Genomic DNA, 27,897 nt, shown 5'->3' on the forward strand with positions numbered 1-27,897 from the left:
CCCCCCCGCCCGCACCTCTCCCGCGGCCCGGCGCGCGCGCTCCTCGCGGCTCCCCCCTGACGCGCTCCCACCGGAACTTCCGGCAGCGCGGCGGAAGTGACGTCGCGCGGCGCCGGGCGGGACGGGGCGGCCATGGTGGAAACGGGCACCGGGTCCCGCTCGGGTCCCGCGGCGGGGACGGCCCCGGCTCTGGCCCCGACCTCAGCCCCGACCAGGCCCACAGGCGCTTATCGGCGAAAGGCCCCGGCCTTCCCACAGCGCCCTGCCCCCGGCGGCTGACGGGTTAAGGGGACAGGCGCCGGCCCCCGCCGCCCTCCCCGCCTCAGCGCCGGCGCCACCCGCGGACACAGCAGCACCGCGACCCGCACTCAGGGACAGCGCACAGCTCTGCACCGCAGCGTGTTTATTGTCAGTCACAGCCGGTACCGGCCCCGCACACGCTGCCCGCGGGCGGCGCCTCCAGAGCGGCTCCGCCGCCTCCTCCGGGCCCGGGGCCGCCTCACAGCGCGCTGCTGTGTCTGTCCCAGAAACGTGGAGCTGATCCGGCGCCTCGGGAAGCCGTTCCTGCGGCAGGCAGGCTCCCGGCAGCCCCGTTAGGAGATGAAGTGAGTCTGGGGGGTGATTTGTTCCAGCTTGTGGTCGGCCGGGTTCGCCGAGGCTTCGTAGTTGCAGATGGTGACTTCGTGGCGATGAGCCTGGGTGGAGATGGAATGTGTTAAATCCAGGGAAAGCAGGATTCCCGTCCCCCCTGAACACCTGGCTGGCAGGAGCTGAGCAATTCCCGTCTCACAGATTGTCCATCACACTACCCACACTCCCTTCTCTCTGCTAGAACTGGAATCAACCCATGATCTACAGCCCTTCTCACACTCTGGTTGCTCTCTGCTCTCGCTCACCTCTGTCCACTCCCCTTTCAGGCCTATGTAAAAAATCTTCGTTGTCTCTGCTCCGAAGTTCTTTGGGAAGTGCATGGAGAGGTGGTAAACATTGGAGAAACGGGCAATTCTGAAAGAAAACACACCCTGAGACCGGAGCTGCCACTCCCCCACCTCCCAGGCTCCCACACCGTGTGCAGCTCCCCCTGATCTGAGCCAGACTTGGGAGCAAGGGGGGTTTTCCCTCACACCTGTGGGTCAGCCAGGAGCTGGGGACAGGACACCAGGACGATTCTGCACCCCAAGAATTCCTGGGCTGCCAACACAGCTTCCCCCCCCCCCAGGCTCTGGGAAGGAGGTTCCAGAGGGCAGGAAAGAGCTGGGGAGGCAAATCCTACTGAGGGCAGCTGTGCTGACCCTTTCCTAAATTTGGAAGGCCGAACAGAGCTGCTGTGCCAGGGAGGAGCAGCCCCCACGCCCCAGGGTCTGTCTCGTACTTGGTGGGATATTCCAGCTCTCCCGAGGGATCCCGGCTCAGGCTGAAGGTCTGCTCTGCTTCCTTGGCTGTGTCATCAAAGGACATGTGAGGAATGTTCCTGAACCTGGCAAGACAAGAGGGAAACCCAGGGAGTTACAAACAGCAGGTTGGGATTCCTGCCCATCCATCAGCACTGCCAGTGGTGTTCCCTACAAGAAACTGGATTTACTTCTGTCTTCTCACAATGGCACCAGTTTGCCCCCACAACACCCAGCCCCTCTGAGGAAGGGGGAGCTGGTTTTACTCACAGCCTCATCTCAGCTGGGTGCGTCCCATCGTCCTCACCCATCACAATGACTCCTTTTAACTTCACGCTGCCCGTGAACCTGCCCGGACACACAGAGCGGGGTTTTCACCTCTGGCCTCTCCAAACCAGCCCCAGTGCCTCGCTGCCAGGTGAGGAACACGCCCTGCCAGCAGCCAGAAGGGCGCCAGAGGTGCTTGGGGACAGAACTTACGGGATGTTGAAGAGCAGCTCCTCGTCATCATCGCTTTCGACGAACTGGGGAGAGAGAGGAGCAGGTCAGGGCTGGCCCTGGGCACACAGGGACTGGTGGGGGAGCACAGGGGACAGCAGGGGGAATGTGGGGACAGGTGGAGGGAGCACAGGGGGTCACCTCAGTGGGGTTCAGGGGGCACCACTGTACCTCGCTCACAGAATCCCAGAGTATTTAGGATTGGAAGCGACCTCTGAGATGATCCAGTGCAATCCCCCTGCCCAGGAAGGGTCACCTGGAGCAGGTGACACAGGAATGCCTCCAGGTGGGTTTGGGATGTCCCCACAGAGGGAGACTCCAGCCCTCCCCGGGCAGCTGTTCCAGGGCTCTGCCCACCCTCATGGAAAGAAGGGGTGGAACTCGTGTTTTAGTTTATGGCCATTGCTCCTCATCCTCTCACTGAACACTCTGGCACCATCCTTTGACACCCCTTGGGGACATTTTCCGGATTGATGGGATCCCCTCTCAGCCTTCCCTTCTCCAGACCGACCAGGCCCAGCTCCCACAGTCTCTCCTCATCAGGGCGATGCTCCAGACCCCAAATCACCTTCGTGGCCTCCGCTGGACCCCCTCCAGCAGCTCCCTATCCTGTCCTGAGGACCCCAGACCGGGACACAGCCCTCCAGCTGTGCCTCCCCGGGACCGAGGGGCGGGCTCCCCTCCCTGCCCTGCTGCCCACCCTCTTTCCAACGCACCCCCCGCTCCCACCGCCACTCCCGGCCCTACCTGTGAGCGGTCCCCGCGCTCCTCCCAGGGGCGGAACACGGTCGCTCCGGAGCTCTCGCGGCGCTCGTTGAGGCACTGCAGGCGCTGCCGGTCGATGCGCAGATACAGCCCCCAGGCCGCGCCGCGCTCCGCCGCTTCCTCCCCGCAGCAGCGGCACCGGCCGGGCCCGTGCCCGTGCGCCATGGCCGCGCCGGGACCGCCCAGCGCGCATGCGCGGCGCTGAGACCACGCCCACAAAGCCTCAGGACACGCCCCCGTGTCACCTAAACCACGCCCTTGAGCTGACGTCATAATATATTCATTGGGCGCGCCCCGTAACCATAGCCACGCCCACGGGCTCCTCTGATAGGCCCGTTATCCCGTGGCCACGCCCATGTGGGCGGGGCCCGGCTCCGCACGTGCTGAGCCCGCGAACCGTCCGCTGCTCCCGGGGAGGGTCCCGGTGGTCCCAGGGAGAGGTCCCGGTGGTTCCGGGAAGGGCTCCCGGTGGTCCCGGGGAGAGGTCCCGGAGAGGGGTCCCGGTTGTCCCCGGGAAGGGTCCCGGTGGTCCCGGGGAGAGGTTCCGGGGAGGGGTCCCGGTGGTCCCCGGGAGGGGTCCCGGTGGTCCCGGGAAGAGGTTCCGGGGAGGGGTCCCGGTGGTCCCCGGGAGGGGTCCCGGTGGTCCCGGGAAGAGGTCCCCGGGAGGGGTCCCGGTGGTCCCGACCCCGCCCCGCCCTGACCCCGCCCGGGGAAGCGCGAAGCTGCTTTCCCGTAAAGGCTCCGGGGGTTTTATCCGCGGGGATTCTTCCAAGCAGCGCGGGAACCGGAGCGGCACCCCTGCCGGGATACCGGGGCAGGATAGCGGAGTGGGATACCGGAGCATCACCCTCCGCGGGGCCGCTTGGTGTGTTTAACATTCGTTGTCAGAGTCAGGAAAGAACGAGCAGCCACGGTGCAGTGTTTGGCTTTTATTGAGACATGATTCTCCTCTTTTTCATATAACTTATCTAATTAAAATATTCATCTTAGTTACCACAAAAAAAAAGGAACATAGAAAATTGTATATATACACAGTTTAGGAGCAAAATACAAATACGAGTCCAAGTCACTCCCCCTCCTCCTCCCGTTACTCATCCTTCCGGGATGGGGTGGGAAGGGGGAAGAGGCGGCTCTGCTCCATCCTTTAGTGTGTGGTGGAGCACAGAACAACTGCACAAGTGTCACGCCCCGAGACTGGGAAGGAGCACTTTGATCCCAGACTTTGAGTAGTGTGTCCCCCAGGGAAATATCCCTGCTCTGCTCCCAGCTGAGGGCCGGTGCCCACCTCTCCCCAGGCTGGATTTAGTGTCCAAGGAAAAGGAAGGGAAGGGTGAGGGGTTGGCATCATCCCTGTGAGAGCAGAGTTACACCAGTGTCACCTCCCTGCAATCCCACAAACAAAACACGGACACAGCTGGCAAAGCCTGGAGCAAAGGGGCTGCTCTGAGAGGGAAAGAGCATCTCCCCAAAACAGCAACGCTTGGGCCGTACCCAGAGCTGAGTATGGAGCTGTGATATCAATTAATTGGCAGTTTAGCAGTGCCCAGAATCGTTCTTGGGCAGCGCCCAGATCCTTTGTTCAAAGCTCCATCGTGTCTGAACGCGATGCCAGGCTCTGCTTCCCTCCCCTCTGCCCCTACCCCAAGTACAGAGGAGAAATAAACAGTAGCACAACGGTCAGCAGAAGAGAATATATTGTTATCTAATTAAAAATACAGCAAAATTAAATACAGCAAAAACGCAGGAGTAAGGAGCCATTATTTTACAGCACAACACACACTGAAATGCTGCACGGTAACATTAAAGCATCTGGGACTGTAACAAACTTACAGCACATGAGAGTCTGAGAACATTTTTCCAAGAACTTCAAACTAAACAAAGAACAGAACAAATAAACAGGAGACAGGTGTTCAGAATGGTTTTAAAGAAAGACTTTTTTTTTTTTAAGGAGGAGGAAAAAAAAAAATAAAGGAAAGAAACAACCAAACAGAAACCAGAAGCAAAACAGGGATTTTTCTAGAGCCCTCCAGGGAGGACCCTTCACAGCAAGATTTCCCCCGGTCAGTGCACACAGACAACTCCACCGGTTTGGGATTTGGCAGCCACGGAAAGCCAGCAGCAGAGCTTCTCAGGAGCTGCCAACAACAACAGCATCCACTACCAGCATCTTTTCCACCCAGACAGCAAAGTCCTAGGGCAGCAAATATGGCTTGGAACAGGGGAATCCCTCCCCTCTCCGACCCACTCAGACCCCCGAGCCCTGGGGTCTCCCCAGCCCCATGCTCTGCTTGCACCACCCCTGGGGTTCCCTTTGGGGCAGACACAGAACAGGAGCAGAAACCTTCCCCAGACACACCCCACAAGCAGAAACCTTCCCCACATCACAGCCAGCTCCTGCCTGTGTCCAGCTCCGGCCTTGGCGAGCCCAGCTGCCATCCTCACGTCCTCACCAGGGCTCCCACCTCTCCAGGAGCTCCAGGGCACTTCCTGACACTCCCACCAGCCCCACCAAGCACCTTCTCCTTCCAGAGCTCCAGCTCCTCACACACCAGGTACAAGGGAGCCTTTTGAGCTCCTGCTCTGAAGGACACACACGTGTTACAACAGCCACATTCCGTTGCTCACTTCCCTCCAACCTCATTCAAGTGGTTTCAGGTTCAAAGACCAAAATCCTTGGATTTTTCCATAGAGGGGACAGAGCAAAACATACAGGGAAAAGACAGGATTTAGGCACCAGCTTCCCAACTGGAAATAAATCCTTTGCAATTCCACACAGAAAACAAGACAGACGTATTCCTTCTTCCCGCTAAAAGAGGCAAACGATGCCTTCACTGATATTTAAAAACTGTTTTCCATTGCAAAGTCCCCTATCTCTCTCCAGATAAAAAGTTAAAATCTGACTTGGTGCACAGTAAAACTTCTCCCAAATCCCTGGCAGTTTTATTCCCAGTAGCCAGCAGAAGACGACAGCAGCAGAGGAAACGTCCCCAAAGGCTCTTGGCATCCCTGCAGGACCACAAAAGCACCCTGTACAGGATCTACAGCAACAGCACAGAGAAGGTCAAGAGCTCAGATTTTATTGACACACACGAGCAGGGAGCAAAGCCTCAGGACTGGATGCACTTGCCAAAGGACTGACAAGTGGCTGGGCCACTGGTCCTACCTGTCCCAGAGTCTCCAGGTGAGACTTTGGGCCCAGCAGGTACCAGATCACGAGGAAAGGCTCCTGTGACACCCCAAGTCCACTCAGACAGATGGATTCCAGCTCGAGTCACCGAGGCTGACCCCGGGACTGGGTTGGGAGGGGAGAGACTACTGGGAGCGACATAAATAATACAGCAGGGTAGAGGGGCAAAATATTAATTAAAATGATTTTATAATTTATTAGGAGGTTAAATAGTAAATAAGTCTCTGGATCTTCCACTCTCAGCAGGTGCCAAGACTTCACATTTTCCTGTGTCGGGAGATTCTGTACACCCTTCTTTCGACGGATGACAAAGCCAGAAACAGAATGTTGAGGACAGGGGGTAAAAGAGAGGGGCTTGACACTGAGAAAGGGACCAGAATAAAAGATAAAATACTGTGCCGTCATCTTGTGCAGATCGAAGCTTCTCCCAGCAGCTGCAGCCTCCAAAGAGTTCAAAGATAAGGAAGGGCTGTTTGGGTACCTTCTCCCCCTTCAGTGCCACTCCTCCCCAAGAGAGAAAGGCCCAGCTCAGCACTGCAAACTTATCTCCGAGAGAACCTGTTTTTGAAAGCTTTGATAGTCTTTGCCATCATTGGTGCAATTTCTGCAAAAGAGAAAGAAAAAAAAACAAACCTCACCACTGAATCAAACAAAAAAGGCCCCCACATGAAAGCAAAAGCGACAGACTAAGAGCTGAGAGCGACTCAAAGCTGCAGCCCTGGCAGACACGAGTGTTTGAGCAGGGCCCATCAGAGTTTTCCGGTCACAGGCTGAGGAGAAGGCACTGCTGTCTGCACTGCACCAACACAGATCCCTGGTGAAACCCTCCCTGCTCCCTTCCCAAGAGAGCTGCACTCCAATTCCAACAGCTGGACAGACACAGGGCAGCAAAGGCAGAGGCTCTGCCTCACTGCTACCATTAGGACAGGCTGATAGTCAGCTCTGAGCAGGTGAATCCGATGTTTACCTTTGCTTTTCCTCATGCAAGAAACTTGAACAGATTTCTTAGAGAGAGGAGAGATACCAGTATCAACCCTCCTGCACAGCCTGGAATTCTCCCAAAGCAGAGGCAGCTGCTTGGGAAGGAGGAGCTCTGAGATGGGATGTCCTGCAGGTTGTACTTACTCTTCACTGCGGGTTTCCTGGGGTCGTAGGAGGAGAAGGTGCTACCTGAAGATGGGACCGAGTGGGCACTGCTGGTGCTGGGCCCGTCGTAGGACTGCTCGTCACTCGCCCGAGCGTGGCTTTTGCTGGATGTGTACAGGACTGGTTTTATTCTGGAACAGACACAGGACAGGCATTTCCATAAAGGGCTCACCCTGGTTTGAGGCAATTCTCCAGACACAAGCCACGTTTGTAACAGCGCAGTGGCTGATGAAACGTGGAACCAGCAGGGACCTGGATCTCTGCGCTTCCCAGCGGGAAACAGGCTATTACAGTTACGAGTGTCCCTGCAAAAGGAGCTCCCAGACACACAGTATCATTCCCTGAGCTTCAGGGGCCAGAGCAGCAACTGCTACAGAGAAACACTCACTTGGTCTTCTCTGGCAGAAGAGGGCCTCCAGTTCCAAACTTCTCCTGTCTCCTCCGTACGTCCCGAGGGGGCTTCACCGCAGAGTTCACAAATGCCATCTTGGCCACTCTCCCTGCAAGAGGACAGAGGGAAACATCACTTAGATCCAGCTGTCTAAAAAGGAGGCTCCTCACTGCTTGTCTTACTACTGACAGTTCATCCACCTCTCCACAATCCATCCATTCCAAAGAAATAGTGACAGTCTCCTTCCCAAGGTCTGAACCTCTTGCAGTGAGAAATCAGACTGATCGGCTCAGCAGTTCTCATTATGTTCATCCAAAAAGCAGGAATGCTTTCCCCTCCCTGGTTTTGGAGCAGCCATGTGGAACAGGAGGTGCCTCTGCAGCCCTACACATCCTTGCTGTAAAAAAGTTGCCCTGCATCAACACCACCATGGCGGAAAGCAAGACACCGCTAAACCCCGAAGCTCTGTGTGCTTGCCTTTGCTAAGCAACTCCTAAACTGGACTGGTTTTAAGCCCAAACCCCTTCCCTGAGCCCCACCTTTGGGTTTGTTGGCGTGGGCAGAGCCGATGTTCCGTGCCAGCATGAGCAGGCGCTGCTCGCGCGCGTCGTGCAGCCGCAGGTACATCTCCCGCCACGACTCAAACTCCTCGGGCTTCTCGTTCTTGAAGTCTCGCAGGCAGTGGTTGTGCCACAGCTGATCCGTGTCCTCCACCAGCACCTGAAGCAAACCCACACAGAGCTGGGATCCCTCCTGACTCCCTCCAGTCCCCTCTCCCGTGGCACCAGCTCAGTGCTGGTGTCACTGGAATTCCAGCAGGGCCAGCTTGCAGCTAAGCCAGGAACTCAGGGCTTGCAAAAGCCACCTCTTGCTATGAAAAAGCTTTGTTTACTATTCTGCTCTTGCAGGTGAGGACACCCCTGCACATCACATCTCTTCTCCCAAGGCACTCACGTGGTTACATTCCTCGATGCGATACAGCTGCTCCGGGGTGCACCTCTCCAATACCGGCTCCAGCACGGAGAAAGGGACACCACCCACTTCATAGATCGCTAGAGAGAAGCAAGAAGCACAGGGTATTACTTATCCTGCTCCTTCCTTGCCAAGGAAAGGGCTTGACACCTTGAAACACAGGGGAAAAACTGCAGTGTTGCACAACACCATGGAGGATGAGGGGAGGAGAAAGGAACCTCATGCACCAATACCTCCAGGTTAAGAAATATCTGTGCAAGCTCTGTTTGCCACAATTTCCAGTGCTTTAGCACTGCCTGAAAACATTGTGGGTGCTGATTCCTGCAGCACCTGAGCTTCCAGTGGGATTTGTCCCGTATTAGTAATGAGGGGAACTGCTGGGGTCTGTACAAACAAGTTGCCAAAATTTCAGTGCACCTGCACAGTGACTCTGAGACAAGGAAAAGTACTTACAGTCGATGTTGTTGCTGAGGACCCTGATACACTGCTGGTACAGGGACATCATCTTTGGGAGGTAGGCAGTTTTGGAGCCAGAGTACACCTGCATTTTGGAATTTAACCGTCGGCCTGTGAAACCCGCTTCGCTCTCCTCCACTGGCGAGGACACTGCTGTGGAGGGAAATGCTTGGAGTGAGCAGAGGACAGAGAAAAAAAAGAGCCTGTCCTGATGAATGGCACAGGAGGCACAAGTTGGAGTCACCCAGAAGCAACCTAAAGGGCAAAGCCTTCTCCAAGAGACCTGCAGGGCAAGCTCAGGAAGGACAAGTCCAAAGCCCAAGCCCCAAAGAAGGGTCAGTGAAGGACTCTTCTCATTTCCGATGGAGCACGTAGGAAGCAGCTGCCTTTTCTCCCTGAAACCTCTGCCCTTGGCAGACCCCAACAGAAAGACTTGAACCCAGCCAGCATCTGCTCCCGCTCTCTCCCACAATGTGACTCATTCCAAACCCATTTTCCTGCCCAACATACCTTTCCTTTTTGTCTGGGAGCAGGTGATGGACTCAATCGAGGGAAGAGGACGATAATTGGCCTGGATGGGGGGCAGGGGGATGTCTGGTAACGTTGGTACCACATCTAAAATTATCTGGAAGGAAAGGAGGTACATGGAATAAGACAGGAATGCAGCAGAATGTGACCTTCCACCAGCGTACAACAGCACTGAACTGGGGGGGGTTTGCATATTTTGAATAAATCACTCAAAACTGATCAGTTTGCACCACTGAACAACCTCATGGGGTGACTGCCAATAGGAAGAAGCCAAAATTTGGGATCTGAATCACTCAGCACCCTCCAGAAAGAGCCATCCACATTTTTAACCAATTCAGAACAAGCTGAAGCACTTCCTTGATCACAAACACTCATTTACCAGTTCTGCCCCTTTTCCTCATTCTGCAAAAAACTGCAGCGGTGGAGGAGAAGGGAACCTCAGAAACTGAGGGAAACTGAAAACTTTGATATGAAGTTTTATGAAGCATTTATCAGATGGAATGGCAAAGCAGGGTTTAAAATGCTGTTAAACATTATAAAAACCACTTTATGAAGAGCCAAGTGTTTCCAAGTTGAGTAAAAAGATGAAACAGTAAAGGTTTTTGCATATTAGTCCCTATTTATATACCAAACCCTGGCACCCATGTGACAAAGGATCTGTACAGAAATATTGCTCATTTTCCAAGCTTTCACAAAAGAAGGTTTGTCTTCTGGAATGAGCTGCCTTGTACCACCAGTTCTCTCCCATTTCTGGACACCAGAAAAGGTCCATTTTAGAGAAGCATAAATACTTGAGAGGAGAGACACAGGAACCCTGTCAGCAGGAGATGCACTGCAAACTGGGCTGGATTCTAAGCTCCCATCCACAGATACTCTGCTTTCTCACCGAGTGCATCATGTCCAATACTCTTTCACACCAATATTTAACTGAAGGTTCTCTCTTTTACTCTCCCTATTTTTGAATAAACATAAAATAATAAAACATAAAATCCACCCACTGCATTTCTTTCTCCCCCCCTTCACCCACTTTTCCAATGGGAAAACTAACAAGGCAGAGGACTGAGAGCAGCTGGTCCCACCTTTTTTTTTCACTCTCAGATCCTTCCAAACCTTACCCTCTTTGGTTTAGGAGGCTCTGGGGGTTTCTTCTCTGCCTTTTTCTCACTTGTTCTCTTGTGGCTTGAACTCTTCTGACTGGAGCTTGAGCTGTTGGTGCCGGCTTTGGATCCGTTCTGCTTGCTGTGCCCTCGGTCTTTGTCCCCAGCTGACCCAGCCACGGGTTTGACCACTTTCTTTTTCTTTTTCTGGGGCTGGTCGTAGCTGAGGTACGACTCAAAGGACATAGTAGGTTGTTCAAACTCATCCTCTGCTTCCCCCTCCCCAGAATTTGAGGAAAAACCCACTGATTTTTTGTCCACCTCCGAGATTTTGCGTTTCCCCTCCGAAGACTTTAAGCTCCCAGAACCCCCCTTTTCCTTGATCCTATTGCCTGAGTCACTCTCAGCTTTCCGTTTCTCTGCGTTAGAGCTCTCCAGGCCCTGCTTGGACTTTTCCAATTTGCTCTTCTCAGAGTCCCGATGCTTTTGCTTCTTGACGTGGTTGTCCAAAGACTCCTCCGAGTGCGGCAACGAGTGTGACTTCTCCTTCCTGGAGGTGCCGCTTTCCCGATTCTTCTCCTTTTTGGTGCTCTCCGACGTCCTCTGCTTCTCCTTGCTGGCTGCTGCCACGGGGGATTCTCGGAGCTGCTCTTTGAAGGAGGTCTTGTGCAACCTCTCTGGGCTGAAGGCAGAGGTCCTGTCATCCTCTCTGCCATCGAGCCGCTGCTTCTTGTGCGAGGATTTGTGCTCTTTGCTCCGACTCGCGCTCCCTTTGTCGCAGAAATCGCCGGAGCTCCGCTCCCGGCCTGCCCCGAGCTTCTCCTGGAAGCTGTGGCCTTTGCTGGCTTTCCGATGGAATAGTGTTGGTTCTTCCTGCTCCTCAGAGGCATAAGGGTCTGTGTCCACATCCTGAGGGCTCTCACTGGGCTCAGGTGACACAGCTTGTCCACAGTCCGAGTACTCCTGATCTGAAGAGAGCACCGGGGAGGATCTGCCCCAACCCTTCCCCTGGTGGCTGCTATAGCTGTAAGTCTCATGTGCTCTCTCAGACCTAGGATATCTTTTGGACTTCTTTTCCCTATGATCTGGGCTATAAGACTGGCTGCAAGAAGGCTGGAAGGGTTCTGAGTAATCCTGATCAGCTTCCTCATCCTCTCTGAGGGAGGATTCCTGATGCCTTTTGCTCGAGCTGCTCCTCTCATAGTCACGGTCTTCAGAGTCTAGGTTATTTCTGAAGGGAGAAGAAACCAAAAAGAGTTAGACTAAAACTGCCCAATATGAATGAAAAGAGCCATTCCCTGGAGTGGAACACCTCTTACAGAAGACCAAGGCTGTATTTGGTGGCAAAAATCCCACTAAATCTCTAAGGAGCAGCAACAATCAGGGATTTAAAAACTGCATTTCTAGTGCAAGAATCGATGGAGCACTTTTATTAGGACTAGAAACAGCTGTGTACAGAATCTTCTCTGTGCCTACACACTCCTGGCTGTGTGACACTGTGGGAAATGTCCCCCAGTTCAACATGTGGGAATACCACTCATTTAAATTCCCATTAATAACTGGGCCTTTATCACCCAAACCTTTTTGATCTCACTGCTGAGTTCACAGCTTTGTTACTGCCACATGCCTGCTAGCAACAACTTCCAGTTTCCACAGGATTCTGGCTCATAAAAGCATTCTTTCAAATTACTTGGGCCTAGAACTTCCTGTCTTCAGAATCACAAAATGGGAAGCAAGCAGATTGCATCTTTTGCTTTATTAAGGGCACTTTTTTAGGCATCTCCTGTTAATCTCTTCATCAAACTGCAAATTCTTGAAAGTTGGCCCCAACTTCCACATGAAACTGCAGCTCTCAGCATCCCAACACTCCAGAGCCAGCAAAGGCAGGAAATTTCTGCCAAAACAAGGCAAAACTCCCAGGCAGAGTTTGCATATTGGTTTTACAAGTTTTTCCAGAGCCTTGGCCAGAGAGGTTTAAAATATCCACTGAGAAAACATTCCCAAAGCTCATCCATGGGCTTCACTCACCGCTCTGCCTCCTGGGCCACCGGCACCAGCTTCTTCCACCTGGCCACAAGGTCCTTGGCAAAGTCTCCCACGAGCTCGTGTTTCCTTAGGCTGTTCACAGTCTTCCCCACTCCTGTCTCCTTCATGAGAGAGCCACGAATCCATCTTAGCAAAACAGGAATTCCCACCCCTGCTAAACTCCCTAAAGAGTCACTGAAGGCAACACACTCCCTACTGCTGCAAGGGAGAAGGTTCCTTGCTCTAACAGCAAGGATATCACTTTTATTATGTTCTCAGCTGACTTTATACCATTCACTACATGTAAATCAAAGTGTTAATTCTACCTTAGTCAAACACTAATTATTCGTATTAATAACCCAAGTCAGTATTTACCATGAGAGTCGGCAAATTTGAAGACAGAAGCCATTAAAAACTGTAAGGATTAGCACTTCCTCATTTCCTGCTGATTTGTTATTGCTGGGATCTGCTCCAACTCTCATATCCCAGTCAGGTGTTAAGCTTTTGGGAGAACTGAGGATGACAAACTGTCCTCCATGGCTTCCCACCTGCCCTGGCACGCTCCTTCCCCGTGCCTGGCACCTCCAGAACCTTATCACAATCACAGCCGTGACACTGGGCTGTAGCAGGTGGCCAAGGTGACACACCCAGCTCCAGGGAAAGCAGCACTTCCGTGGAAAACAGCTCTCCCTGGGACTCGGCAGACACGATGAAAAGCCCGAGAGATTTCACAGCTCTTACCACGAGAATGTCAACTGTGATGGGTAACTCTGACAGCCTCTTCAGACTCTTCAGCAGCTGTGGAGACAAGAGGAGAAGTGTTCAGCATTATCACACGGAACCACAGACAGGGATTAGGGAGGAAGAAAATGCTGCACTGCCTGAGAGCTCGTGAGGAAGATCCAAGTGCCTGACAGCTGCTGTCTCGCTCCAAAAAAGCTCCTGAGAAGCTGAACATGAGGGCCAACTGCAAAAAAATCTTGTCTCTGCCCACAAGAACCCACCTGAAAGTTTTGTAACGCACTCAAATATTAACGTTTGCTTCACATGGGACTGCAACTTAAATCTGGCTCAAAGCACCGGGAACAGAAACACACAGCAAGAGGAAGAAAGGACTGGGAAGCCTGTGACTGTCTCAAGGTGGTGGTGGAATCACCCCTTGGCAAGAAGGGTGGGAACAAAACAAAATAAAAAGGGGAAGGGAGATCTCTAGATGCTCCTAAAGACCTAAGAGGGGAACCTGTGTCTCCACTGCCAACAGGCTCTTTTCAATCAGGTGCTAAAACAGCACCTGATCCTTTCCAAATTCCCTCCCTCTTGCTCCACTCTTTTCTCTTCCCTTCACCTCCACACACCCCAAGCAAGACCCTGCCAGCACCACCAGCTGCTCCACGGGACAGGATGGGACAAGGAGCCCTCTCCAATGAGCACCCCAGCGAGGAGCTGCAGGAGCTGGACAAGAGGAAACGGCCTCAAGCTGCACCAGGGGAGGTTCAGGCTGGACACCAGGAGGAATTTCTTCAGGAAAGGGTGGCCAGGCATGGGAATGGGCTGCCCAGGGAGGTGGTGGAGTTCCCATCCCTGGAGGTGTCCAAGGATTGACTGGACATGGGGCTCTGCTCTGGCTGACAAGGTTGGACTCAATGATCCTGGAGGTCTTTTCCAACCTTAATTGTCCTGGGATTCTAAGTGCAGGGGATGTTCCTGTACCTCTGCCACCCAGGTGGTTTGGGACATGGCCTCACCACGATGTCTGTTGGCTCTGTAGCTACACTACATGGTAGAACACGTCTGACAGCACTGTTGCCCCTCACATCATTTCCCACAGCTCAGCTATAGCCACAGTCCAGCCTCATCAGCATTCCCATTATTATAGCCCCTATACAGCCCGGGCTGTGCTCAGCACTCCTATGCTATATGCCATACAAAGGGCTGCCCCTGATCCAGATCTTCTCTTTAAAGCACTGTGCTCGTGCTCAAATCAGCACTGTCAGCCTAAGCTGACACCCAATCACCCCCACGCCCACCATGCAAGGATCAGACAGGTTTGCAGGTTTCCTTCCTTTTGAGGGAAATGACTTCCTTTAACCTATTTGGGGAGCGCTCTTGCTTTCAGAGAGGAAACCCTCCTCGATACCCAGAGAAGGCTTCCTCTGACTTCAGCAAAACCACAACTTCTGTTCACTAGAAACCACTCCTTTATATTTAGGACCTGATAACTGCGACAGAAGGTTTCGGTTTTCTTAGTTTAGAGGAGTGAAACACTGATAGCAAGAGTAGCTGCTGTTGCCTTGCCAGCACAGCTGCTCAACAAGTGCACTAACAACTGAAGCCATCAAACCAAAGGCAGCAGAGACTCAGCCACCTCTGCTGCCTTCCCTTGGACTGCCTGCCACAGTTCAGGGGTCAGGATCCCTCTGGGAAGGATAAAATCCTTCTGGGATTGGTAACAAAGGAGTTTGGACTTGTGTGCACAAAGGGGAGAGGAAAGGAAAGAAGGATTGATTCTTGTATTAGATAGAAAAAGAGTAAACCAGGACAATATTAAAGCAACTCTGTCAGCTAATTAAATTCCTAGAAAGGTTTTTTCAGAGCTTACAAAATCCCACTGTGAGAGTAAGAACCAAGGGAGAACTCGTTCTGGTATCCCTAAATCTTCCCAAATATTTTCCAGCTACACCCCTCTGCAGCATCTCCCACAGTTCTGTTTGCTCTTTAGTTACTTGTTGCCTTCAGGGCTGAATTCCAAGAAGAGAAGTGCTGTTCTCAATGGGAATGCTGTTCTCAGTGTGGTTGGAGACCAGGGGAGCCACACACTTGATCCAGAACACGTCTCACGAGGAGCTGAGTTATTCCACAGCCACTGCAGTCGGCTCCTCCGTGGAACACAAGTCCTTGTGCAGGAAATGCACCAAATGAGACAACTTTGATGCAGTGAGGCTTAAAAACTTGTACTAAACTTTATTTCCTTTGGTAACAAGCTGATGGAGTTCATCCCACTGAGGCTTAAAGGGACATCAGGAAGAATTTTGGATGACAGGAGGAATTTCTTCACAGAAAGAGTGGTCAGGCATTGGAAGGAGGTGGTGGAGTCCCCATCCCTGGAGGTGTTCAAGTAACAACATGGCACTCAGTTGATATGGAAGGGTTCAGTTAAAGGTTGGACTCAGTCTTGGAGGTCTTTTCCAACCTGTAACAATCCCGGGATTCTAAATCTGGCAGCTCATCTTGGAAATAACCAAGGTTATACAAATCCTGTGAGGAAAAGGTGACCAGGTGGGAGACAGAAAACACCAGGCTCGTATCTTGTGAGACACACACGACAAAACTCTTCTAAAACACCCCAGCACAGGGCAGAGTTTCAGTCAATCAGCCACAAGACACAACCCATAAAACCTTCCCTGAGTTCCAGCTCCAATGAAGTTCTGTTGAACATGGGTGGATTGTTTTCTTTTTCTGAAAGAAGGCAGCCAGACCATTACGACACTAAAAACACACGCTAATATCAAACTGCTCCGTGAAGATGCTCATGTTTTCCTTCTCCTCTTTCTTCCCATAGCCCTAAAGCAGAGCTTGTACTTCCTCTGCTGGAAAAAAAAGGCTCTTTCCAAACCATGACAGCACTGTCCAAGATTTCACTCACACTCTTCTGTGCCAGCAGCCCGATTTTCACCCGAAACCAATAATAACAACACTTTACACCTTTCAGCAAGGCAACGAGTTGTACACGATACTTGGGCAAATATTATTCTTTCACATTCCTGATAAAATATTTTCAAAGGACCAGGCAAGAAACGTGAGGACTGGAAATGGTGTAAGGGTGGGCAGCACCCAGGGATGCTGTGGATTTGTCCCACTGATGGGGTAAAACTTCTAGCACAGGAAGGTCCTCACAAGATCTATCGAGACAATGCAATGGCAACTAAATTCAGGCTTAAAACCATTAATGCTTCCAAGGAGATGGTTGAAAAAGTATCAGAAATAAAGAATATAGGTCACAGGGCCTTTCTGCTGGGGAAGAAAAGAGGTTTTCAAGTCATTACCCTGCTTTACTTCCTCTGCCTGCCCTTGCAAAACCACACAGGATCAACAGAGCAAGAAACAACTTCGCTCCACGAGGTCACTGGAGAAAGAGTCAGCTGTGCAAACACTGCCCCGAGACTTGCAGTGCTCCAGAAACACACCAGCAGTTCTCGCCCCAAGCTCACACAAGGGTCACGAAACAGCAGCGCAAATTCTCTGTGCACGGAGCACTGAGACAATATTTGAAGTCTTGCCCATGGTCTCAGCACCACAAAGCTCAGACCCCCTGGAACTGACTCCTTGGCAGTCCCTCAGCTCCACTTAGGGCTTCACCAGTTAAACCCTGCTCTGGTCCTGGCTGAGAGGGTGAGAAGAGTAAGCAGATCCCATCACATCACCCCCAGGCAGGCTGGAGCTCCTACAGGGGCTCCCATTTCAAAGGGTCAGCACTCGAGCATCCTCTTCTCTTCCTGGGTGGTGGGAGATCTTGGGAAGCGAGTCCTGCAGGTGTTGGTCTCAGTGAAACAGTCAGCCCAGCACAGAGCAGCTGCACAGCCCTGCCTGCCTCCTCTTTTACTCGAATTACACAAAACGTGAACCAAACACGTGTGAATACTCTCAACAGATGCTCCCGCTTTAAAACAACAGAATGGAGTAACAGCATGCCCAAGTTCAACCATTATTCCAAATTTCACTAGAAAAACCAGCTCTGAATGCTGGTGCCCAGCAGGACAGTCACTGTCACCAGCCGAATGTCACCGAACACAGCGAGCCCAAGGCAGGTCGGGGCAGCGCAGCAGCCGCTCCACAACAGCTGCTGCAGGCAGCGCATTTTGGCAGCGGCCACATTCCCTCGTGGAGAGGGGCGAGAAGAGCCAAGAGAGTCCCCCAAGGCCAGAGGGAACAGAGGCGACAAGAGCCAGCTCCTGAGCGGGACTCGTGTTCCCCCAGCCCCGCGGCTGTGCCTCCCTGCGTGGGCTCACACAGCACCGCGGCTCTGCCACCCAACACGTCACCAGGGCAAGACTCTTCCGGCGACTTCTCCGCTGCCCGTCTGCCCAGCCGGGCCCCAGCCCTGCCAAGGGGGATCCCAAAAGGGACCCCTGCTCGCCACTGCCAAAGGGAGACCACAAAAGGGACCTCTGCTCGCCCCTGTCACGGGGGGACCCCAGGCGGGACCCCTGCCTGCCACTGTCGCGGGAGGACTTGCCGTAGGACCCCCGCCACCACCCCAAGCCCGCCACGACGGGACCCCAAAAGGGACCCCCGCCCGCCGCAACGGAACCCCCCGGGCCTGCGAGCCTGGCCCGGGCTGGTGGCACAGGGGGAGTCCCACCGGGGACAGCCCCCGGGCAGCCCGCACGTCTCACCCCACGCACCGCGGCCCCGGCCGGGCACGGAACTCCACGCAGGAGCAGCCGCGGCGGAGGGCGGCCCTGCCACACGCCCCGCGCACTCCCGACCCCCGTCCCCACCGCTGGAGCCCCGACGGGCTGAGGCAGCCCCCATCACCTTCTTGGGCTCGGCGCTGCCCGCCAGCCGCGCCTGGAGCCGGCCCACAACTTCCAGCACCGACTCGGCCATTTTTACTGCTGGAGAGCCCGCGGCGGCGGAAGCGGCTTCAGCGGCCGCCGGGCCCACGGCGCTGCCCCGCCGCCGCCGCCATCTTGGCTGCGGGCAGGAAGCGGAAGCGGCGCAGCGCGGCCTCGGCCATGGCGGGTCCGGGCAGAGCGCGGCGGGCGCCATGTTGGGGCCGGGCGGCGCCATCTTGAGTGCTGGCAGGGCCGCGCTGAGGGGAGCGCGGCCGCCGTGGCTCCCTCAGCGGGGTCGGGGTGACAGCTCCGCCCTCAGGATGGGCTGTGGCAGAATGCCAGAGTAGCTGGGGTTGGAAGGGACCTCTGGGGATCGTCCAGTTCAACCCCCTGTCAAGGCAGGGGCACCTGGAGCACGTGGCACAAGAGCGCGTCCAGGTGGGTTTGGGATGTCCCCACAGAGGGAGACTCCAGCCCTCCCTGGGCAGCTGTTCCAGGGCTCTGCCCACCCTCATGGAAAGAAGCTCATGTTGAGGTGGGACTTGTTGTGTTTTAGTTTATGGCCATTGCTCCTCATCCTCTCACTGGGCACCATTGAACAGAGGCTGGCACCATCCTCTGACACCCCTTGGAGATGTTTGTGGGGATCGATGGGATCCCCTCTCAGCCTTCCCTTCTCCAGACTGACCAGGCCCAGCTCCCACAGTCTCTCCTCATCAGAGGGATGCTCCAGTCCTTTAATCATCTTTGTTCCCTCCTTTAGACCCGCTCCAGCAGCTCCTCGTCTTTCTTGTCCTGAGGAGCCCAGAACCAGACACAGTTGTTCCTGAGGCAATGTCACTTCACTCCTATTCCTGTTGCCTCCCAATGGCTGCTTTTCTTTGGGATATTTGGCAGCAAGGATGTTCTTGCAGTGCTATGTCTCAGCTGAGTCTGAACCTGAGTCCAGCCCATTCCAGGTCTCAGTCTGGACCTGAGTCCAGCCCTTTCCAGGTCTCAGTCTGGACCTGAGTCCAGCCCTTTCCGTGCCCCCTGGGACTCAGCGAGGGCGGCTGACCTCACGCCACCCCAAAAGCCTGCTGTAAATGTAGAAGTGATAAGAGCAGTCAGCTGGCTGGGAGAGGGGGAGAGGAGGGAGGAGGATGTTGCGTGGGGAAAGTTGAGGGTCTCTGTGCCTCGACCTGCAAATCCTGGTGCTGGGCAGAGTGTCCCGCTGGACTAACCTGTCTGAGAGCAAGGTAAGAGCAGGGCCAGCCTGTGGGTGAGTCACAGAGAGCCAGCACACACCTGGCAGGATCTGCAGAGACCTTGTATGGGGCTGGGAACTGCTGAATAATGGAAACAGTGGCATGGGGAAAAAGTCTTTGTTGCTTTCTAAAATGGGGCTGGAAGAATTATTAGCAGTAAAAGAGTGCCTGGAGCTGCAGTGTCCCAGGTAGTTTTCCAGGCTGGCTGGGAGTTGGCTGTGACCCAGACTCTGACTGAACCCACCAGCAGGAAAAGGAGAGAGACTCTGTCTGGTTAGGTATTAAAGAAAATAAGCCTGACACAACTTTCTGAAGACAGAGTTACTCTGCTCTGCTATTGGCCCAGTAATCAGGGCTGAGATTAGCAGCACTGAAATGATGTGAGGACAACGATTGTCTTTTAAGAGAAATTTAAACAGCCAGAAAAAAGCTTTCCTTGCTGTCTTCCCTCCATTCTGTCTGGGCCCTTTGAAAGCTCTTCGAATCACTCCAGCTCCCTAGATTAACCCAGCAGCCAGGATTAATCTGCATGAAAAACACCTTGTTCAGGTCACTGCAGTGACATTTCAATCAGGAGCAGCAATAATGTCCCATTTTAAGTTAAGTGCAGGTAATAAAGGTCGCTCTGCCCTCCCACAGCCAGACTTTGGAATAACTCAAACTTGTGCTTCAAGTTGGGAAGTCTGTCAAAGGTGCCCAGAGGGGACAGGCAGAATCCCAGGGACATCAACCCAGACCTTCCCCTGTACTTGTGTGAAGTGTGCTGCACAGTTAGAAGATCTTTTTTATCCCAGAACAACTTCCTTCTTGGCAGCAAGGAGGCTCTGGCAGTGCTGTGTCTCAGGGAGGGGCAGGTCTGAGGCATCTGGAGAGAAGACCTGGAAAAATATTTTATTTTCCTGGGAAATTCCAATATTTAACCTGTATCGTCATTTTAAACCCAGCTGAAAAGATGAAACTGCTGATTTTTCTGAGGAGTGGATAGTCTGGATAAAATGTGTGTTTGGAAACATCCAAGCATTGTTACTCGGAAAGGGCAAATCCCAGTTCCTTCTCCCAGTCCTGAGCTGGTGTCAGAAACCATTTCACATCCAAACACAGCGAGAGAGCAGCATTTGGGCCCCCGTTTCAGGACCCACTCCAGGATGTGACACCGTGATAGACGAGCTCTCAGCGGTGTAAATTGGGGTAGCCCCGTGAAACACCACAATTCCAGGGATGGCTCAAGTGCCTGGGACTTTGCTCCTGAATCCCTGTGGCTTCTGAGTCATGCCTGCTCCCTCTGCTCTCCCTGGCACCCTGAGCTTGGCCATGCTGGCACTGCCACTTCCCCACTCCAGCCCAGCCTTGAATCCTCTTTCCTGACAGGGACTTTTGCTAAACTTTTCCCAAACTTTTCCCTTCTTCGTGTTTTTGCTGGAGTCTCCTAATGCCCCCCTTCTCTCCTGGCGCTAAATACAAGCTGATTACTCAGTTCCAAGAAACCTGATCTTTGTGGCCAAGAGCAATAAACAGCCCCAGACATGTGAGACAGAGCAGGAACAGCTATTTCTGGCCAGATTTGTTCCCTCATCTATTGGCTGCTCCCAGCTCCCTCAGAGGAGGTGAGGTCACTGCTGAGTTTCAGACTGGAGGTTCAAAGGGAATTTGGGAACATTCAAAAGCTGTGCCTGAGTCAGGTGAAACGCACCCTTGGTGTCACCCCAGACAGCGGGGCCAAGCATGGCCCCACACCCCAGGACCAGTGGGTGCTCCCAGTTCCCAGAGCAGCCACTCAAAATCCTCAGTCCTTTATAACACTGCAAAGGTGCTGGCACTGGTTGAGTTGAGAATTCTCTCCTGCAGTCCCCTCAAAGCCTTTCCCACAGCTCAGAGGGGTGCAGGGCTTGGGGGGGCAGTTCCCATCCTCCTCTAGGCTTGACACTGATGTTTTTTGGTTCAGTAGGAGTTTTTCCTTTGCTTTATTGAATGCCCTAACGAGCAGAAGGACACCTGCACCCCCACTATAAGGCTTCTCACCCTTCCTTTCTCATCAGGTCCCATTCCAATCCTGCCAAGATGGCCCCCAAGAAGAAAACCCCCGTGAAGCGCAGGGTGGATAAGAGGGACGCACCCGTTGCCCTGGGCAGGGTGGCAGATGCTTTGCTGGGTGTGGAACACCTCCATCACTGCACTGGTTTGCACGACAGCGGCTCCAACGGCTTCCACTGCTCGGTCACAGAGGTCGAGGCGCCGGAGCACGGAGCCGCCCTCCTGCAGGGGCTGAACCAGATGCGCCAGGAGCGCTTCCTCTGCGACCTCACCATTGCCACCAAAACCAAGTCCTTCGAGGTGCACAAACTCATCCTGGCCTCCTGCAGCCACTACATCCACGGGCTGCTGCAGAGGGACCCTCGGCTGTGCCAGCTGGAGCTCCGTGACGTGTCCCCGCTGGGCCTGGCCGCCGTCATCGCCTTCGCCTACGCGGGGACGCTGAGCCTGTCCCTGCACACCATTGGCAGCACCATCGCCACGGCCACACGGCTGCAGGTGCCGGCCCTGCTGGGGCTCTGCAGCGACTTCCTCGTGCAGGAGATGGCTGTGGAGAACTGTGTCTACATTGCAAACATCTCGGGCACCTACAGCCTCAACCAGGTGAAGGACGCCACGCGGAAATTCATCCGGGAGAACTTCATGGAGTTCTCCAAAACTGATCAGTTCATGAAACTCCCCTTTGATCAGGTCAATGAGCTGCTGATGGATGATGGCCTGCAGATACCCAGCGAGGTTGCAGCCTTCCAGGATGCTGTCAAGTGGCTGGAGTTTGACCCCAAACGCGTCCGGCACGCTGCTGACCTCCTGAGCAACATCCGCTTCGGCACAATCCCAGCTCCAGACCTGGTCAACCACATCCAACCTGTGCCACGCATGATGCAAGATCCACAGTGCCACAAGCTCCTCGTGGATGCTATGAATTACCACCTGCTTCCCCACCAGCAAAACAGCCTGCAGTCCCGGAGGACCAGGATACGGGGAGGCCAGAGGGTGCTTGTCACAGCTGGGGGTCGTTTAGCGTTGTCTGAGAAGGCTCTGAGCAGAGACATCAGCTACAAGGACACAGAGGGAAACTGGAACAAGCTGACGGAGATGCCAGCAAAGAGTTTTAACCAGTGTGTGGTGGTGATGGATGGATTTATCTACGTTGCGGGTGGTGAAGACCAAAATGATGCCAGGAACCAGGCCAAGCACGCTGTCAGCACCCTGAGCAGGTAAGGTGGGCCCCAGCTGGTCACACAGACCCTGGGGAGGGGTCAGAGCTGTGCCGTGTGTGCCTGTGCCCCCACTGACCCTAGGGGTAGATTTAGCATCCCCAGGGTTCCTGTTGTCCTTCACACTCTTGTCTCCGTTTCTGTCTTCATCATTTAAATAAGGTTTGTTTCCTAAATCCCCATAAACTGCCACTGGATTGCCAAGAGATTACTTTTCAAAGAAGGGAGGAGTAACCACGGCAACCTAAACCATGCAGTATTTTGTTTGCAACCTAAACCTGAACTTCCCAGTGGCTCTGCCCACGGCTTGGCTCAGCCACCTGAGATTGCACAGGCAACATCCTTGGCACTTCTTGAGCCCAGCCCTTTATCACCTCATCACCACCCCTCGGTCAGGGACCATCATTGGGCTCCTTGTCCTGCTCTGAGTGAGGTTTCAGGGAGCCACTGGCAGGTCTGCTTTCTCTTTCTGGCCTGTAGCTTATCCACCTTTCCCAGGCTGGCCCTGTGTCCCTGCAGCACTGCTCTGGGCACACAGCAGTTCCCTCTGCCATCTCGTGGGCACACAGGGAACTGGTGCCTTCTTATCCTGTCCCTGCGTCCACTTCTACCTGCCAAGACTCAACAGAGGGACAGCGACAGTGCTCTGGGACACGTCAGAGCAATAGCACTCAACATTTCCAAGGCAGGCTGGAGCCTGCGGGGCAGGAGCAATGCTGGGCTGTCCCCAGGGTTGGAGCAGCAGCAGCACAAGTAGGATTTAATTCTGTGCAGTGCCCAGGTGCTTTCTCACTCCTGGAGAAGAGAGAAGCACATCCAGAGCTCCTCCCAAGGCAGATGGCTGGCAGGCCCACCCTCCTCCCCACAGCTCTGCAGCTTGTCCTGGACAGACAGTTCAGCCCTTCCTCCCTCAGGTATGACCCACGCTTCAACACCTGGCTGCACCTGGCCAGCATGGAGCACAGGAGGTCCCACTTCAGCCTGAGCGCCTGCCATGGGCTCCTCTACGCCGTGGGAGGGCGCAACGCCCAGGGCCCCCTGGCCTCCGTCGAGTGCTACGTCCCCACCACCAACAGCTGGCACGGCAAGGCCGGCCTGGAGACGCCGCGCTGCTGCCACGCCTCCACCGTCATCCATGGGCAGCTGCTGGTCACCGGCGGCTACATCAGCCACGCCTATTCCCGCACCGTGTGCTGCTACGAGCCGGGCTCGGACAGCTGGAGGGAGCAGCCCAGGCTGGGCACGCCCCGGGGCTGGCACTGCGCGGCCACCGTGGCTGACCGCGCCTACGTGGTGGGGGGCAGCCAGCTGGGCCCCCACGGCGAGCGCGTGGACGTGGTGGCCGTGGAGTGCTACAGCCCCCTGACGGGGCAGTGGAGCTCCCTGGCACCTCTGCCCATCGGGGTGAGCACGGCCGGGCTGGCTCTGCTGGAGGGGCGCCTGTGCCTGGTGGGGGGCTGGAATGAGAGAGCAAAGAGGTATCAGAAATGTGTGCAGTGCTACAACCCCGACCTCAACGCGTGGGCTGAGGACGAGGAGCTCCCCGAGGCCATCGTGGGTGTCTCGTGCTGCACCATCACACTCCCGCGATCCCTGAGCTCCAGGTCCAGCTCTGTGGCCTCAGCAGCAACCAGCACGTAAGAGCTGAGCTCCTTCTGCCAGCAGCAGGGAAGGACACAGAGCTCGGGAGTGTGGGGCAGCTGGATAAGGAGGCACACCGATGTTCAGAGTCACTGCAAACTTCGGGAGCTAGGAAATTGTCCCCTGAGCTGCCTCTGTCTCCATCTCACAGCTTCAGCAGGGAATGCTCAAGTGGGACAGACACAGAAACAGGACAGAAGAGCTTTTCTTCCCAGCCTGCAGCACTGGATTGCAGCATGGATTGGAAAAAAATGTGGAAAAAAACCAAAGAATAAAACCAAACCATAATAATGGAGGAGAAGGACCCTCGCTCCCATCATCTTCCCCACAAAACTCACAACACAAGTTAGGGGTTAGAAAAATTTATTTACTTTTCTGGTAACAGGAACTGCTCATTTACCAGGAAGAATGATGCCATCATACTGTGAGGGGAAAAGAAAAAAAAAAAAACCAAGTGAGAAATCACCAGCAGGTAAAGGTGCAGTGCTGCTGTGCAGAAAACTCGAGTCACAGCAGTCATTCCAAGGCACCAGCCAACACTAACACGGACGAGCAGATTTCCTGCAGCCAGCTGCCTCTGTACCTTTGTGCTGTGCTGGAATGTCCAAGGGGCTGTGCTCAGAGAAGCATTAAGCTCTGCTCAGCAGCCCCCTGAAAAAAGCTCCACTGGTCTGGACCAGTCCCAAAATCTGGGCCCTGAAGGTACCTGTGCCACATGAAGCACAACCAGGCAGGATGGGGGGGAAAAGGAATTCAGCAAGATCAGGCTGGAGGCCTCCCTGCACAGGGTATGACCCGTGTAGTTCCAGGCAGAGTAAAGAGCCCTCAGGCAGACTGTGCACACTTTTCACCTCTGCAAAACTATCAGCAGTCCCCAGCTCCGAGATTTCCAACCCAGCTTTCAGCAGCTCCCATTCATTATCCAATTATTCATTTTATGGAGGGATAAGCACAAGAACTTGTTTTCTTTGGGGATCTCTCCATCCTCCAAGTGTGGCAGCTGAGCCTGGAGCTGTGTCAGACCAACAAATCCTAACCCTGCCTTGTCTCTCATGAACCATGAACACGTAACTCCTCCAAAACTGCGGGAGCCATTTACACAAGAGCTGGTAATTCCTTCCAGCTCTCCTGCCAAGAGCTGCTCTCTCAGTTCAGCACACCCAAAAAAGCACAAACAGCACTCGTGCTCAAACATTTCTGCTCAGTAGTAGCAGCTTCTACTGCTCTGGGACAGTAAAAATCTACAATTTAAGCACTCATCAAGATCTCCTCCTGCCCAGTGATTTGCTCCAGCCTTTCCATGAGGCATTTTGCTGACCCTTGCTAGGAAACTCTCAGGATACAACAATAAAGACGGACTGTACCTTTTGCTGGAACCAGCGCATGGCTTCCTCCTTCCCAATTCTGTGCTTGGCCCCGATGTTGCCAGTCCTGCGTTTCTTGTCAGCGATGCTGAAGCCCGGCCTGCCCAGCACCTGCAGGATGAGGCCAACAGCACTGCTTCATCCTGGCATTTACTGGTTTTCTTCAACTAAACAGCTGTCTAGGAGGGAAGCCTGGAATTTCCTCATCAGTGATGCCTTGCTGCACTTTCCTTCTCCAAACCCAGCCCAGCCGTTTCAGTGCTATCCCAGAGTCACAGTCAGAGCAACAGGATTTGTTTCTGAACAGGCTTTGTGAGATTTGTCATAAATCAGGAGTTTTATGGCAGCTCTGGGAATCTCTAATTAGACAAACATCAACAAAATCCAAATCTATCTTCCAGCACTTGGCAGCAAGTCCATGGGAGCCAGTTCTTGTTCTAGGCTCCTTCTGGAGCTTTCCCCCAAGCCCAGGAAACAGGGAATACTCACCACATAAAAATCCAGGCCGTAGATACCGATACTGGGATCGTATTTAATCCCCAGATCGATGTGTTCCTGGATTCCAAAGCCAAAGTTCCCGGTGTCTGAGAAGTTGTTTTTTCTCAATTCGTATTCTCGCACCTGAAACGTTGGTTGTTGGTCACTATTTTGTTCCTGACTGGAAGCAGAATTAAAACTCCTGGCCACTGCTACCAGACCCCCAACTTGTTCACAAGCTAACGAGTCTTTATCCCTAAAATTTTACTCCCCCAGCTTACTCCTAAATCCCAGCAGCAAAGACTGAACCCCAAAACAAATCAGCTGCTGCACCAATTAGTTCTTAAAGAAGAAACAGCACACAGATAAAGGGTGTGAACATTTCAGCCCATGTATCTGACCTGTACCTAGATCAGGTGCAACATTTCGGAGCACACACTCCTTCAGTCAGAATGGAAAAGAGTTCTGTTCTTCCACAAACCAAAGATCCAGCCCAAAATTCTCACCTTCAACCCCTTCTCCAGAATCTCCTCTGCTTTGGCCCCGCGAACCGTGCAATGAACAGCGATTTTCTCGTTTCTCCTGATCCCAAAGGATCTCACCGTGTATCGGGCTGTAGGCAGCAACAGTTACACTTAGGGGACAGTCGGAGAATTCCCACCCGGGGGGTTCAGAGCTTCTGAAGCCCAAATAAATTCAAAGGCATTAGAAAGAACCGAGGCAGCACCACGTTCCCTCTTCAGGGATGTTGGCAGAGCAGCAGCCCGAGTTTGGAGACAGAACTGAAATGACACAAACGTGCACCAGCCCCTGAATATTTAAGCCCCCCAACTCTCCAACAACTCTCCCAACACCGGCTCTGCCAAGGAGCCCCTTCCCGGGGACCGCGCTGCCGCTGCACCCATCGGAAAGGAAGGAAAACAACCGGGAAAACCACCAGGGCTCCTTCGCAGCCCCTCACCTTTGGAGAAGACGGGGGTCTGCCCCGTAAGCTGCTCCAGCACTTTGGCAGCGCGGGTGAGCCGATCCCCGCTCTCCCCGACGCAGATGTTGAGGCAGAGTTTGCGGATCCGCAGCTCCCGCATCGGGTTCTCCTTCTCACCTTGGTCTTGCTGCGAAGAGACCACACCGGCGGTAACCGAGGGTGCCCGGGGCACAGCCCGCCGCTCGCCCCGGCAGCCCCAGGACGGTTCGCCAGGGGTCCGCAGAAAGGCTCCCGCAGCCGGACACCGCGCCCCGCTCCCCGCCGGGGCCCAACGCCGGCGCCACGGCTCCTTCTCGAGCACCGCCGCCACCGGGCGGGCCGCGGCCTGTCACGGCAGCCGCTCCCACGGAGCGCCCCACCGGCTCCTCCGCGCCCATCCCGCCCCCGCGGCTCTCCCGCCGGCCTTCCCCGCTCCCACCCGCACGGGCGGCGCCCGGACGAGCCCCGCCGAGCGCGGATGGCGGCGGATAGAGACGGCCCGGCCTGGTCCCGGCCCGCGACTGCGGCACTCACCGCCATGATGGAGGCGGGGAAGAGGCGGGCGGGGCGCCGCCGCGGGGGGTTATGGGAGGGCGCGGCGCGGCGGCGCCCCCTGGCGGGCGGAGGGCGGCGTTGCCACGGCAACCGCGGGCCTGTCATGGCTGCCCCATCAATTAACGCTCATAATTGAAAACAGAGTCCAATACAACAACAACGGGAAATTGTAATAGTAATTTTAACTAACTGAGAGGGGGAAAAACAACCCAAACAAGTGGTGCACAAGGCAGTTGCTCGCTACCCTTTGGCTGATGCGAGAATCCCTTCCCGAACCCAGATCAGCCCCAGTTTCTATCCTGGGAATGACTTTCCATGTGTGGGATATCCCTTTGGCCAGTGCAGGTGAGATGTCCCGGCTACACTCCCTCCCAGTTTCTTTTGCGAACC

The 27,897-nt window shown here is 54.4% G+C and overlaps 5 protein-coding genes across 7 annotated transcripts in view; 1 reads left to right on the forward strand and 4 right to left on the reverse strand.

Moving 5' to 3' along the window:
- LYPLA2 (lysophospholipase 2) overlaps positions 1-106 on the reverse strand; it is a 7,007-nt gene extending 6,901 nt beyond the window's left edge. Inside the window, exon 1 of the mRNA XM_042015759.1 lies at positions 16-106. The gene's annotated coding sequence lies outside the window, so the exon portion shown is untranslated. The remainder of the gene's footprint in view (positions 1-15) is intronic.
- Positions 107-388: 282 nt separating this feature from the next.
- Positions 389-2,864, reverse strand: PITHD1 (PITH domain containing 1). The gene is made up of 6 exons (XM_042015763.1): positions 2,637-2,864; positions 1,872-1,915; positions 1,662-1,739; positions 1,373-1,477; positions 897-1,005; positions 389-695 (listed from the first exon to the last, which is right to left on the reverse strand). The coding sequence occupies exons 1-6, from the start codon at positions 2,817-2,819 to the stop codon at positions 594-596; spliced, it is 621 nt and encodes a 206-aa protein (XP_041871697.1). The 5' UTR covers positions 2,820-2,864; the 3' UTR covers positions 389-593.
- Positions 2,865-4,330: 1,466 nt separating this feature from the next.
- Positions 4,331-18,151, reverse strand: ELOA (elongin A). Its single transcript, XM_042015700.1, has 11 exons — positions 17,992-18,151; positions 13,198-13,254; positions 12,460-12,578; positions 10,450-11,662; positions 9,317-9,431; positions 8,804-8,959; positions 8,333-8,430; positions 7,918-8,098; positions 7,376-7,487; positions 6,967-7,118; positions 4,331-6,445 (listed from the first exon to the last, which is right to left on the reverse strand). Exons 1-11 carry the CDS (start codon positions 18,061-18,063, stop codon positions 6,384-6,386), a joined length of 2,337 nt encoding a protein of 778 aa, XP_041871634.1. The 5' UTR covers positions 18,064-18,151; the 3' UTR covers positions 4,331-6,383.
- Positions 18,152-18,251: 100 nt separating this feature from the next.
- LOC121658595 (kelch-like protein 31) lies at positions 18,252-25,623 on the forward strand. Of its 3 annotated transcripts, none has more exons than XM_042015702.1 (3): positions 18,252-19,249; positions 21,295-22,506; positions 23,421-25,623. In XM_042015702.1, exons 2-3 carry the CDS (start codon positions 21,317-21,319, stop codon positions 24,145-24,147), a joined length of 1,917 nt encoding a protein of 638 aa, XP_041871636.1. In that variant the 5' UTR covers positions 18,252-19,249; positions 21,295-21,316; the 3' UTR covers positions 24,148-25,623. The 3 variants fall into 3 exon arrangements, with proteins under 3 accessions (XP_041871636.1, XP_041871635.1, XP_041871637.1); XM_042015701.1 differs by having other exon boundaries at positions 18,252-18,546; XM_042015703.1 differs by having other exon boundaries at positions 18,252-18,449.
- On the reverse strand, positions 24,494-27,559 carry RPL11 (ribosomal protein L11). Its single transcript, XM_042015762.1, has 6 exons — positions 27,487-27,559; positions 26,950-27,100; positions 26,495-26,601; positions 26,001-26,132; positions 25,512-25,622; positions 24,494-24,569 (listed from the first exon to the last, which is right to left on the reverse strand). The coding sequence occupies exons 1-6, from the start codon at positions 27,490-27,492 to the stop codon at positions 24,540-24,542; spliced, it is 537 nt and encodes a 178-aa protein (XP_041871696.1). The 5' UTR covers positions 27,493-27,559; the 3' UTR covers positions 24,494-24,539.
- Positions 27,560-27,897: the final 338 nt, after the last annotated feature.

The sequence above is a fragment of the Corvus kubaryi genome, unplaced genomic scaffold (assembly GCF_017639235.1).
Source record: "Corvus kubaryi isolate FWS band 111438036 unplaced genomic scaffold, C.kubaryi_AGA036_p1.0 split3-37304, whole genome shotgun sequence".
Taxonomy (NCBI): Eukaryota; Metazoa; Chordata; class Aves; order Passeriformes; family Corvidae; genus Corvus; species Corvus kubaryi.